The sequence below is a fragment of the Cinclus cinclus genome, chromosome 27, assembly GCF_963662255.1.
Source record: "Cinclus cinclus chromosome 27, bCinCin1.1, whole genome shotgun sequence".
NCBI lineage: Eukaryota > Metazoa > Chordata > Aves > Passeriformes > Cinclidae > Cinclus > Cinclus cinclus.
The window spans coordinates 6,057,873-6,070,738 of NC_085072.1; the positions used below are offsets into that span (position 1 = coordinate 6,057,873).

Consider the following 12,866-nt stretch of genomic DNA (forward strand, 5'->3'; position numbering starts at 1 on the left):
AGCACGGAAAATTGAAGGATTTCTTGCTAGAGCTAGAAGGACTGAATTGACACAAATGGAGAAACCAAATACTCATACCAAAAGAAAAATAGTGGACTTGAGGAGGGATTATTTTATATATTTAATATATAAAATTTATTATATATATTTTATATATATATTATTTTATTAACTTAGGACTGTTTTTGCTCCAAGTCACCTTTTTGCATTTATGACTTTTCCCTGACATTTACAGGGAACTTAGAGGTAAATCACCAAGGGGGGGTCCACCAAAGGGGAGAGCTCATGGCCTCTCCCAATGGCCTTTTGCCGCTTGCAGACCACTGCTTATTTAATTCCACAAGAAAATATTGCTTCTGCCCTAAGCTGACCTTGCTGTGGTTTCTCAGTTCCTCTTGGAAAACAACACGAGTGCCCCGATGCAGACAGCAGTGCTCACAGAGCTGAAAACACTTCCCTGCATACCCCTGATTCTGAGCCAGAGTGCCTGGATGTCCCTGGGTTGTTCCCTTCGAGGCAGCCCTGGGAACTCACCTCCTGATGTGGCTCAAGGAAAATCCCACTGTCATGTTGGTTTTACTGCTGTAAAATGGGTTTGAGTGTTCCTGTCATGCTTTACACCAGTGACTCCTGGGAAACCCGCCTGTGGGAGCAGAGCTGGGATCCCACAGGGGGCTGTGGAAGCCACAGGCTGTGAGTTCACTTCAGCAGCACTGGGAGCAGGGACCTCAGTGCAGTGTGGCATGGTCAGATGGGAGCAGCTTTTCTTTATCTCCAGGGAGCAGGGGAGAATGCAGATCCAGAGCCTGTCCTGGCTCCTGGCTGGCACCGTGGTGTGCAGGTCAAACACTGAGGGTGCCTCACTCCCCAAATCCCCAACTTCCACTGCACACCATCCCCACAGGGAGCAATGACACAGAGACTGGAGTGGATGAGTTTCTGCGACTCCCTTCTTGCCTCTGCAGGAAGCCCCTGTGTTCCATCATCACCCTCATGCATGAGCCTGGCGTGGTGCAAGATCAGTGCCATGGAAACCCTGATGGGAGCCCCCAGTGTGAGTGGGGCAGGCTCAGATTTGTGCCCCGGTGACACAGGGGGCTGGCACAGGCACTGGGATGGGACAGACACGGGGCTGGCCTCGGCCTCCAATGCGAGGGCTAGAAAATCACAGGGAAGTGTAGTCCTTGAGGACAAAGGGGGACAGCAACCCCTCAGTGGTGCCCACTGCCCGCAGCCCTCCAGCAGCAGCCTGAGCCCTGGGTTACCTGCAGCAGCCGTCTGTGTTTACTGTGTCCCCTCCCTGCCCTCTCCCTCCTTTCCTGGGCAAACAGGCGTGTACCAGCCTGGTTATTGCTTTGCTCCCGCAGCCGGACTGTTTGGTGGAAACAAAAGGGAACGTTTTCCTCCTCCCACTGGGTATTTGTGCCTCACGTGCCCTGGCTCTCCCATCAGGAGAGGTGCCATGGGATGAGGGGCTCACACAGTAGCAAGAGATGTGGGAGGCTAGAGCAGTGTCCCTGCCACCTCTGCAAGGCAACTGGGACAGGTGTGCCGCTGCTGTGTGCTGTCACAGAGAGCTCGTGGCAGCCCTGGCAGCCCACCAAAGCTCTCCAGAAGGCTGGCTGAAGCCTCATGGGGTTCTAACATTGATTCTGATTAAAAAAAACCAAAAACATTTTCATTAACAGACCAGGGGTGAAGGAGTCTGAGCCCTGCAGAGCTCTACACTGGATCTGCTCTCACTGTCAGGGTCTGATAAGGAATGTGCTTCTGCTGAGGGCGGAGGAGCTGCATGGCTGTGGCATCCCCAGAGCTCGGTGTGATGCTGCTCTGTAACATGGTGGCCACACAAAGAGGAGCCTGAGATCACAAGGAAGAGCCTCGGACACAAGGTGACGGGGTTCTGTATGCCATGGGGGACAGGGCAGTGTGTCCCAGCTGCCCTCCCAGCCTAAGGCAAACAGCTCAGCATCACTGGCAAAGTCACCTCCTGCTCCTCATCCTGCACACAGGCAGCCCCCTATGCCCTCAGGTGACCCATCCCATCTGCCCATCCCTACAGCCCAGTCCACTGTCCATCTCAGCAGGAGCATCACACTTGCAGGCACCACTGCCTTATTGCCGCGCAGACTTTCAAGCTTTTTCCATCTCAGCCATTCTTCTTGGATTTGAATAAATGGCATGGAGAAATTCTTTCCCCCAGAAATTCCCAAGTCAGTGAGCAATGGCAGAGAGACCATGCACTGCTCACCCCACTAGGTTTCTCCAGAAGGGAGGCCCTGGAGCCTGAGGATGCAGAGGCATCCTGCAGAGGCAAGGAGGGACTCTGAGAAACTCATCAGAGAGACCAGGGGTCCCAGCTGTGCCCACCCACTCACCCTGGTGTTTTGGTGCTGATACGCTCATTATCCTCCCCCACCAGTGGGATCAGACATGTGCCCCTGTTCTACTACCCCTAGCAGCTGGGGAGCCATGGGGGTACATGGACGTGGGGGCTTGAGGTGGAACAGATTCCCAGGTGGCTTTATATCTGCCCTTGGCTACAGCAGAGCTGTCCTGTCCCGGAGGAGCATCCTTAAAGAGCCTCAGAACAGGGCAGTCAGTTGGTGTAGTCAGTGCAGGCTCAGGAATGCTCCTGACCTGTGTCCCTCATCTATCGGAGTGTTTGGAATGTGTTACTGTGGGGGTGTCTCTGTGGACTGGGGGGATGGCAGTAATGTATGATTTTTATGCAGACTTGTCCAATACACAGAGGGTTGAATGAAATATCTGGAAGGGGGGATGTAGGAAAAAGCCTCTCCTGGGTCACAGTGGAATATTTCGACTCTGGTGAGGCACCTCCCAGGAGACATCTGCAAAACACACACTCATCTCCCAGGAAACAGTCTCACCCCTCTGTGAATTCAGGCTGGAGAAGATAAATGTGCCGTTCCCAAATAGTGTCCAGGGCTACTGTCTGGCCAGCAGGTTGGTGACAGCCAGGGACCCTCACTGGCTGGGAGCTTCTGGAAAGAGGGAGGGAAGGAAGAGGAGAATCTCAAAGACCTCGTACAGTGATTCCGTGGGTTGCAGAGCCAGCCTGAGGTCACTCCTGTGCCACTGAAGTGTCACCTTGCCCCAATGACCTCTGCTGTTGTCTTCAGGCAGCTCCATGACAACGCCTGGCCCTTGTGCAACAGCCACAAAATGAAACTAAAAATAGCTCCAGCTCCTTAGAGAGCACCTAGCTGCCAGCACCTGCCAGGAGCTGCGCTGCAAGAGCTCCCTCCTCTGAGCTGATGTGGGCACTGAGGGAACACCTCAGCCTGCTCCTCTCCTTGCCTGGCCTCTGCTCATCCCTTGCTCAGCAATCTGGGGCATGTTGGAAGGATTCTGGAGAATGCTGTGGGGTGCTGGGGCATGTTGGATGCTGGGGGATGTTAGGATGTTGCTGGAGATTTTGGGGGGGAAGTTAGGGGATGTTGGAGGATGTTCAGGGGATGTTGGGGGCTGCCAAGCTGCCCATCCTGGCCCCTGGCACTGTGTGTTTTTTGCCCAAGCCTTGCAAGGTGCAGTGTCATCACTCCCTGAGCCCAGTGTGGGAACTGCTGGCACCATCTCTCCTGCCAGACCTTTGCAGAGGGAGCTGGGGTCAGCACTGGGGGGTTTGTTGAGGAGCAAGTTCAAGTTATTCATCCTTCAGTTAACCCAACTTCATGCTTGGCTGGCCAAGCTGCCCATGGCCTGACTCTGCTGGCAACTCCACACCTGGGCACAGCACTGTGCCCCATTCAAACTGGACTTTTGAGCATTTTTTTCTCCACTAAGGAAGGTACTTGGCTCATTTTAGGTAGAGGACAGGACTGAGGCCAGAGCAGTCATGAGCCCTGAGGCTGTCATGTGAACTTTTACAGATTCCCTGAAGCCAGAGCACCTGAAGCACACAGGAGTCCTGTGAGATCCTTAGGCTGTGTAATGGTTTGAAAGCAAAACCAGTGAGAGACTCCAAGTCAGAAATACAATTTAATAGGAAAAAAAAAAGAGAGAAAAATAAAATACATGCAATAGTACAGAAGAAAAAGCCACTGACATAGTCAGAATACAACCTGACACCCTGCTAGTTGGGGTGGTGATAGCAGTTCAGATGGTCTTGTTGAAGTGGTGATCCTGTAGAAAGGTCTGGTAACTCTTGTCCTCTGGAAACCAGTGTGTAAGGGCTGCCTTGGTGTTCCAAATCTCAGATTTTATCTAGGTAGGAAATGCTTGGCTCCTGCCCCTGGGTGGGGCATCTCCCAATGGGATGATGGAATTTTATCAGTCATGCAGTGGGACTCAATGGCCCTTTAACAGGAGATATCTCCTGGAGGAAGAATGGGTTGTGGAAAAGATAAAGAAAACTGTCCCACCTGTTTTTTCACAGATGGCCCATTAACAAAGGATATCTCCCCCAGAGGTAGGGATCATTGCCCCACCTGGTTTCAGCAGATGCTGATAGAATACATCCTTTTGGGCACATCTTTACGTTGTAACCTAGGATAGGCTGTCAGCGAGCTCAGGCTGAGCTCATCCTCTGTTGCAGTCAGGCTCTTCCAGCATCAAGCCAGTGATACCTTCGAGGCAGCAGTGTCTCCCTCACATAGGCCAAACCTCAAGCATTGCCAGTGTCTGCTCCTGTAGAACCCAGCAAAAGCCAAAATTCTCTTTTTCTCATGGAAAAATTTCAAATTATACTCAAAACTCAGAGTGTTATTGAGAGTCAGAGAGCAGCATCTGGCTGCAGCAGCAGTGTGAGAAGGAAGAGACCCCAGGTATAGCTGAGCACATCCAGGCACTGCCCTAGTGCCTCCCAGCTCTGTGGCTGACCCTCACTTTCACACGCACTGAGGAACAGCTCCAGGGCAGGAGTGATGAAGGGCTTGCGCCTCACTGAGTCCATTGATTTGGGAGCACTCACTCCTTCTGCCCCACACCCGCCAGAGTTTCTGCCAGCCCAGCTGTGGTGGCCAAGCACCAAGTGCCAGCTGAGCACACTGTGACTTTGAGTAGAGCAGGGGCATCCCACCACCAAAACACTCGTCAGCAATGTCCCACATCCCCCCATAAAACCCATGTCAGCAATGTCCTGCCCACCTGGGGCCACACACTCCCCTTGAAGGAGCACCCTGAGTCCCAGGGCTCAGATTCCCTGCTCTGGCTTCAGTGGCACTGCCTGTCCCAGTTCCCAGGGACACAGCAGGAGGCCCATGTCCCTCAGCCCATTGTCCCTTCTGGCTCAAGCAGGGGTGGACAGTGCCAGGCAGACGTGGCAGTGAGGTCCCAGGAAGGGAGAAACTGGGATTTTCTGGCTGCCAGGGTTGAGGTGTCCTGGCCCTTGCCATTGCGCTGGGCAGGATGGGGATACCTTCCTGGATCTCCTCTGATGTGGGGCAGCCCTGCAGCTCCAAGCCTGGCAGACATTCACCTCCCCAGGCTGTCTGCATGGCACAGGGCATGTCCCCAAAGGGAACCCCATGGCCCTCCAGTCACAGGCTGAGAAAGAGGTGACAGTGCAGGGAGGAATAACAGGTAAGGGAACAGGAGACAGAGGAGAGGAGGATGGGTGTGGGAAAGAGCTTATGGGTCTGGGAAGGAGTCACAGATACAGAGATCAGGCACCCCAGTTCTGTTTAAATAGCTGTCCCAAGGGGAAGTCAGGAGGAAAAGCAGCAAAAAACCTTGAGAGATCTGGGCCAGCAGATCTGACCCCACACTGTTGCAAGAAACATCACTGGAGTCACCAGTCCTTCCTCCTGCCAAGGGCAGGCCTGTCAGCCCCTCATCCCCAGGGAGGTAGTCTGGCCAGCCTGTCCTGAGTCCAGGCTGAGTGTGCAGGGGATGTGCCACGTCGTGCCCACACATGCCACATGAGGCCCAGTGCTGCACATCAGTCCTCCTTAGTGCCACATGCTCCAGGGAAAGAGTGCAATATCTGCCATGGGAAAAGCTGAGCTTGGCTTGGCCAGTGCCAAGCTCTGGGGGCATCCCTCATCTGGCTTGTTCTCAGGGGATCTTGGGGGATGCTTGGGGCATCTTGGAGAATTGGGGCATATTGGAGAATCTTGGAGAATATTGGGGATGCTGAGGGAAGCTGGGGGTGTTGGGGGATACTGGGTGATGCTGGAAGATGTTGAAGGATGGTGGTGTATTCTAGGGGGGATGCTGAAGGGACGTTTGGGGATGTTGGAGAATTTTTTTGGGATGCTGGGGAGCTATTGGGGAATGTTTGGGGACACTGGGGGATTTGTGGGGATGCTGGGGAGAGGTTTGAGGATGCTTGGGGGATGGTCCAGGATGCTGAGGGGACGTTTGGGGATGTTGAGACAAATACTGGGGGTGTCGGAGGATGTGGACCTGCCCAGCCTGGCCGCTGTCCCATCTCCCGGGCGGTGGGTGACCAGCAGAGGGCTCGGCTCCCCTCCTCCCGCCGCCGCTTTATGCTGCCCAGCGCTCCCCTGGCGCCCAGAGCCGCGGTCGGAGCCGGACCGAGCGGCCGTGCCCGGACACCGCTCCCGAGCAGCCCCGGGGGCTGCGCCGCCTCCGTCACACGCGCTCCCGGAGGGTGCGGGGACAGTCGAGGGGGGACGATGCTTTCGCCATCACTTCTGTTACTGCTGCTGCTGCTGCTGCTGGCCCCGGGGGCCGCGGGGATGCGAGGCAGGGCTGGGACCGGCAGGACTCACCATGGCCCGGCTGCCCGGGGCATCCCGGAGGGGCAGGAGAGGAGGGAGAGGCAGCGCCGGGGCACGGAGGAGGACTCCAAGTCGGTGCAGCAGTACGTGCCGGGAGTGCGGGTGGAGTTCCCGCGGCCCCTCAACTCCGCCGGCCTGCACCCCACCAGGGCCCTGCTGCCATCCAGCACGGACCCCTCGGAACAGCAGCCGGGGGTCCCCACGGACAGGGACAGGGCAGAGCCCCGAGCCAACCTCACCACCGTGTCCGACAAGCGGCTGCAGATCCACAACCCCCTGTACCCGGTGACTGAGAGCTCCTACAGCGCCTACGCCGTGATGTTCCTGTCCCTCATCGTCTTCACCGTTGGCATCATCGGTAACCTCTCCGTGATGTGCATTGTGTGGCACAACTACTACATGAAGAGTGCCTGGAACTCCATCCTGGCCAGCCTGGCTTTCTGGGACTTCCTCATCCTCTTCTTCTGCCTGCCTGTGGTCATCTTCAACGAGATCACCAAGAAGCGGCTGCTGGGGGACACGTCCTGTCGTATTGTGCCCTTCATGGAGGTAAGGGGCTGCACAGGTCCCCGGAGGGATCAAGAACTCAGCTCCTCTCTGCCCTCTTGCTCCAGGGCAGTCCATGGTGCTGGGGCTGGCACAAGGACTGTGCCAAAGACCCCTGATTTGGGGCACAGTGAGGAGTTGAGGGACAGTCCCCATAATGACCTTCCCTCTGTCCCAGGCCTTTCCTCGGGCTCTGCAGCCAGCACCGATTCTGCTAGGACTCGGAAAAGCCCATTAGAGCCTCCAGCCAGCACAGGGACTTCTGTTGGCAGGGTCCCTCCATTAGTGTGTTCTTGTCCCAGCTCGACACCCCAAAGCCTGGGGGCTCAGCCCAGCGGTGTGCTGGCCCAGAAACTGGCCACTGCAGGCTGCTGAGGATGGTCCAGGGTCAGGGGGCTTGAGGTGGACAGTGTTGGCCAGCACTGGAACGGGACAGCACAGGAATTAGGTCTGGAAGCCTGAGATTTATGTTTGTCCTCAAACCTCATGTGTGATGTGTTTGCCACACTCAGGGAGAGCCAGGCACCCACTGAGAAGGCCAGAGGGACTGTGGTGGCAGGGGATGGCAGAATGAGCAAGATTGCCCCAGAGGGCAGGATTTGGGCTGATGCTGCTCTTATGCTGGAAGCCAAGCCTCAGTGTGCTCATCTCGTATCCTCAAGGGACCCTTGGAGTCCAGCTGTGCCCTTTTGTGCCTTGGTGGGACAGACAGACCAAGCCTGCCTGTTCTCTGTGGTCAATGCCCCATTTATCAAAGGGTGCAAACACCTGGAACAGCTTAGAGACAGTGTCAGATCACTGAAGACCCTCTCAGGCTTGGTCAGATCAGACGGGGTTCAGAGCCTGCCCCTCCCGCTGAGCATCCACCCCAGTGTTGCGGGTTCCCAGCTGCTACGTGCCCTGCTGGTGCCAGAACAGTCACTTGTGACAGTGACCTGTGACACAGTTGTTATAAATGAGAAACAAAAAGTCTAGATATTTAGCAAAATTTCAATTGCTTTATTTGATATAAACGGAGCAAGCAGAGCTGGGGAACGTGAGGGGTCACCGCCCACACCACGCTCTGTCGAACCTTGGTTTTGCAGCTTCTTTTTTTATAGCTTCTTTTCTTTTTATATGTTTTTTTTGTAGTAATCAATAATTGTTATTTTTTTTTTTGTTGTCATAATTCTGCCAGGTAAGCAGTGGTGGTCAAAAAACATCCGTGGGACTGCTGTGTGAAATCTCCAGACAATTTGTCAAGTAACCATCTGGTTTTGGTAGATAAAGAACAGCAGAAGTGGGAAGTCTGGTCTTAGCAGATAGGTTGCAATTGATTACACAAAGGCAGGAAATCTGATTTTGCAAAATCTTCCAGGCTCTGGGAAAACCTCGTTTTACAAACTGGTATCAAATACAATTTACTTAGAAAACACAATACTCATAACGGGGGTATTTAAACAGAATGGTTTTAATAATATATTTCCCTTTATCTAGTTCTATGTCTTACCTAAGTATTCTGGTTTATACAAACTCCAAAACTTCTATGATTAACACGAATCTTTTATCAATTATCACACAGTCACCTGTGACAGTCACCTGTCTGTGCCCCAGTGCCTTGTGCAGGGTCTGCACTTGTGCAAGGAGCCCTGGCTGTGCACAGCCCTGCAAGCTCCAGCAATGCCAGTGGGTGCTCTGGGTGATGGACCGGGGTGTCCCATTGAGCACAGCCCCAAACCTGCACAGCACAGCCAGCACAGGGATGTGGTGTTTGCTGGGAGAGCCCTACAGCCCCCCCTGCTTGCCTGTGTCCCTGCCCAGCAGGCAAGAGCTGCTCCTTTCCAGAGGTGTCCCACCCAATTCTCTCACTAACTGGAGTGTTTGCCCCATCCCTGTCTTCCATCTCGGGCTTCCAACACTGCATCTGGGTGGACTCAGAGAGGGGCAGGAATTTGCCCAAGCTGGCTCAGTGTCCCAGGGAAGGGTGGGAAAGGAAGGGTGATGTCTACAAAACAGATCCTGTCTCAAGGAGGATCTGAGGAAGATCTGCTGCTCATGGGCTCCCTGTCCCCACGAGAGAACCCTGGGGATGGCACCACCAGGTACAGGGGTTCATCAGCACCAGGGTGCCCTGGGACAGCTTGGTCCAGAGGAATCAGGAAGGGACAAGAATGGTGGGATGTTGGTGCTGCAGAAGGATGAGTGTGTCACAGTCTGGGAAGCACGGTCCTGGTGTGGGGACTCTTGCTCTGCCCCCCAGCACCAGCCCTGCATTGCCCTCCTGCCCTCCCAAGCATGGGCAGAAAGGGGCTCCAGGGCTTCAGCTGGGACCAAGCTGCAGGGAACCTGGGTGGGAGCCACAGCCAGGCCACAGCCAAATCCCCAGCAAAGGGTCAGCTATGAGAGGGGAGCCTATCTGGAGGCCAAAGGCTCATGTCTGGTGGAATTGTGGCTCAGGTCACTGGATGGATGCCAAGGGAAGCAGATCTATCCTCTGTAGCTGCTCAGTGCTCTGGCTGGGAGCAAAGCTGGTTCCACGGACTTCTGGGGACAGGCCGTGTGCAGGGATGTGCTGCACTGACTGATGCCACCAGCTACATCCTTGCCAGGACCAAGGCACCAGGAGAGACAGAGGAGCCTGTGAAGGGTGTAGGGGGAGGAAGGAGACAGCACTGAGGGCTGCAGGTGCCAGCCAGGGAACAGGTCCAGCGTGCTGGGTGCTGGCTGTGGGGCAGAGCAGGCTGCTGGGTGCCCAGGCTGGCCCTGGGCTTTGGGCATAGGAGCTAGGACATGCTGGGAGGTGGTGCTGGGTGCAGGACGCTGGTGCTGGACTGGTGTCCTGATTCTGTGTCTGGGGAGATGCTGCTGTGCATAACCGATGGTGCTGCTGAGTGCTGGCATCACTCTGGTCATCAGTTTCTGGAGTGACCAGCCCAGGGCCAAGGAAAAGGCTGGGAGGGTCGTGGGGGGGGGGGGAGGGGGGACAGTGTTCTGGGCTGTTCCCCATGAGCCACGTGGAGCCCTGGGAAGTTTCCTGAGTGCTGGGAAGGTCTTTCAACACAGGGTGATGTTTGATGGCTTCATGAGGCCAGGAATGGCCACAGCACTGGGACGCCAGCATGTGACTCTGCCATCATCTTAGCCAAGGGCTGTGGGACTTGGCTCCCAGCTCTTGGGCTGGGACTGGGAATGTTGGTCAGTGCCTGGCCAGCCCTCCCAGAGCCACAGCGATTCCTCTCTCTCCCTTGGCCCCCTCCTTTGGCAAAGGGGATGTTTTTCTTGCTCGTCTCAATGCAGCGGAAATTGTCCCAAGCTGGTTTGGGACAAGAGCGCCTTCAACTCACTTGGCCTGTCCAGGCATGCCTTGGGAACCCTGGGAAGATGCTGGTGGGTGTGATGGTCCCTGCTTCTCCTCTGCAAGAGCCATCCAGAATAGCCTGAAGGAAGAGCCTGAAGTACAATCCTGTTGTTCCCACCCTGGCTGGATGGACAGACAGACATCCAGCTAAGCTTCTCCCTTGTGCAGAAAAGGGAGCTGGGCAGGGACTAGAGGGTCAGGGGGCATTTTCATCCTTTCAGGAGTCACAGAAAAGTGGCTCTAAACCCTGGGATGCAGCCATGGGCTGTGACCTCCCTACAGCCTTTGAAGTAGGGGTTGTGGTTTTAGGTAGCCAGGGGTTTGCCATGAGCCTGGTAGAGCCAAACCCCCGTGATGTCCCTGCAGCAGGGCCCACCTGTTCTGCCTCCTCCCTCACCAGGTATCATCACTGGGAGTCACCACCTTCAGCCTCTGTGCCCTGGGTATCGACAGGTTCCACGCAGCCACCAGCCCGCAGGCCAGCACCCGGCCCATCGAGCAGTGCCAGTCCATCATTGCCAAACTGGCCGTCATCTGGGTGGGCTCCATGACGCTGTCGGTGCCGGAGATCCTGCTCTGGCAGCTGGTGCAGGACACGTCGCCCGTGTCCGGTGTGGTGACCGAGTATTGCACCATGAAGCCCTCGTCCAACCTGCCCGAGTCCATCTACTCCCTGGTGCTCACCTACCAGAACGCTCGCATGTGGTGGTACTTCGGCTGCTACTTCTGCCTGCCCATCCTGTTCACCATCAGCTGCCAGCTGGTGACCCGGCGCATCCGCAGCACCGACAAGAAGAGCGAGTGCCGGGGCGGCAAGCACGGCCAGTGCGAGGGTCACCTGAACTGCACCATCATCGCCCTGACCGTCATCTATGGGCTCTGCACCACCCCCGAGAACGTCTGCAACCTCGTGGTGGCCTACATGTCCCCCGACATGTCCAAGCAGACCTTGGATCTGCTCAACCTCATCAACCAGTTCTTCCTGTTCTTCAAGTGCTCGGTGACGCCTGTCCTGCTCCTGTGTCTCTGTCGTCCCCTGGGCCAGGCCTTCATGGACTGCTGCTGCTGCTGCTGTGAGGGCTGTGGCCCCGACACCACCTCCAGTGAGAGCAGTGCCGACAGCAAGCTCAAAACCGAGATGTCCTCCTCCATCTTCTTTGACAAACCCCGGGAGACTCCCCCACCCCTCCTGGCCCTCGGCACCCCATGCTAAGTGCCACTGGGGAGCTGTAGCGATCATTTCACCACCTCCTCCCAAGACCAAACATTGTTTTACCATTAGTACTCATGTCTGGACGTGGAACAAGCAGAAAGACACAGCTCAGGGGGCTGCACCGTGGGCTTCAAACCCAGCATTGGGCAGGTGGGGCTTGAAATCCCAGTCCCTGTGGCTACACTGGTGACCCTCTTGCCTCTGCCCAAAGGTGAGCAAGGACAGCAGCACTCTCCCGTCCTGGCTACCTGGCTGGGCTCCATGGGGCTGCTGCTGTGGAGATGGCACTGTGCCAGAAAGGTCTTACCTGAAACCACAGAGGCTGGCCATGATGGCTTAGAGAGGACACAGCAAACACAAACTGCCCCCTCCCTGTCCCCTCCCCTCCTGCCAGCCCCTCTACAAGCGGAGAAGGTCCAACTGGCCGTATCCCACGGATTCAAGCCGTGCCCTGTATGAGCTCAATAAACCAGTAACCTAGAGCACGTCGTGCTTGCAGCCGCTGGCACTGCTGGGCTGAGCCCTGGGAGCCCCTTGGAATGTTCTTCCCTGCACCTGGGGGGGGGGGCTCTAGGGTGGGCGTGGGCAAGCTGGGGGACAGGAGGGACAAGGAAGCAGCTGTGCCGGAGTGGGCAGTGGTAAAGGGGAGATAAGGAAAGGCTCCAACCCCTTTGCTCCCTCCCTCTGGGGTGATGCTGAGCAGTGCCTGTGAGAGGGGGTGAACCTAACCTCTTAAGTGTTTGGTTTGGGATCATTTGCAGGACTTGAATTGGTCTCACTAAAGCCCAGCCAGCCCAGCACAGGGCTGAGGTACTCCCCCAGCCTGCTGGCTCCCCGTGTGCACTGCTGCTGTGCAGTGCTCGGGGAAGATGTGGGACCACCACCCCCAGCACCTCTTGGGGAGCCTTGGCATAAGAGCATCTCACCCAAACTGCCCCACAGGGCTCCTGGCCCTCATCCATGTGCCCCTTGCAGGGACAGAATTGTCCCAGCAGGACAGTTTCAGGGCATCAGGGTTTCCAAGCCCACATCCACCCCCTGCGCATGGCCCCGGCAGGGGCAG

The 12,866-nt window shown here is 56.1% G+C and overlaps 1 protein-coding gene across 1 annotated transcript; it reads left to right on the plus strand.

Annotated features, from left to right (window-relative positions):
- The first annotated feature begins 6,602 nt into the window (after positions 1–6,602).
- GPR37L1 (G protein-coupled receptor 37 like 1) lies at positions 6,603–11,803 on the plus strand. Its single transcript, XM_062509591.1, has 2 exons — positions 6,603–7,256; positions 10,991–11,803. The coding sequence occupies exons 1-2, from the start codon at positions 6,603–6,605 to the stop codon at positions 11,801–11,803; spliced, it is 1,467 nt and encodes a 488-aa protein (XP_062365575.1).
- Positions 11,804–12,866: the final 1,063 nt, after the last annotated feature.

Bases quoted from the DNA above. Each gene is read 5' to 3' on its own strand.
- GPR37L1 (XM_062509591.1), top strand. From the start codon at position 6,603: ATGCTTTCGCCATCACTTCTGTTACTGCTGCTGCTGCTGCTGCTGGCC. The intron at 7,257-10,990 runs GTAAGGGGCTGC...CTCCCTCACCAG, and splicing joins GTATTGTGCCCTTCATGGAG to GTATCATCACTGGGAGTCAC.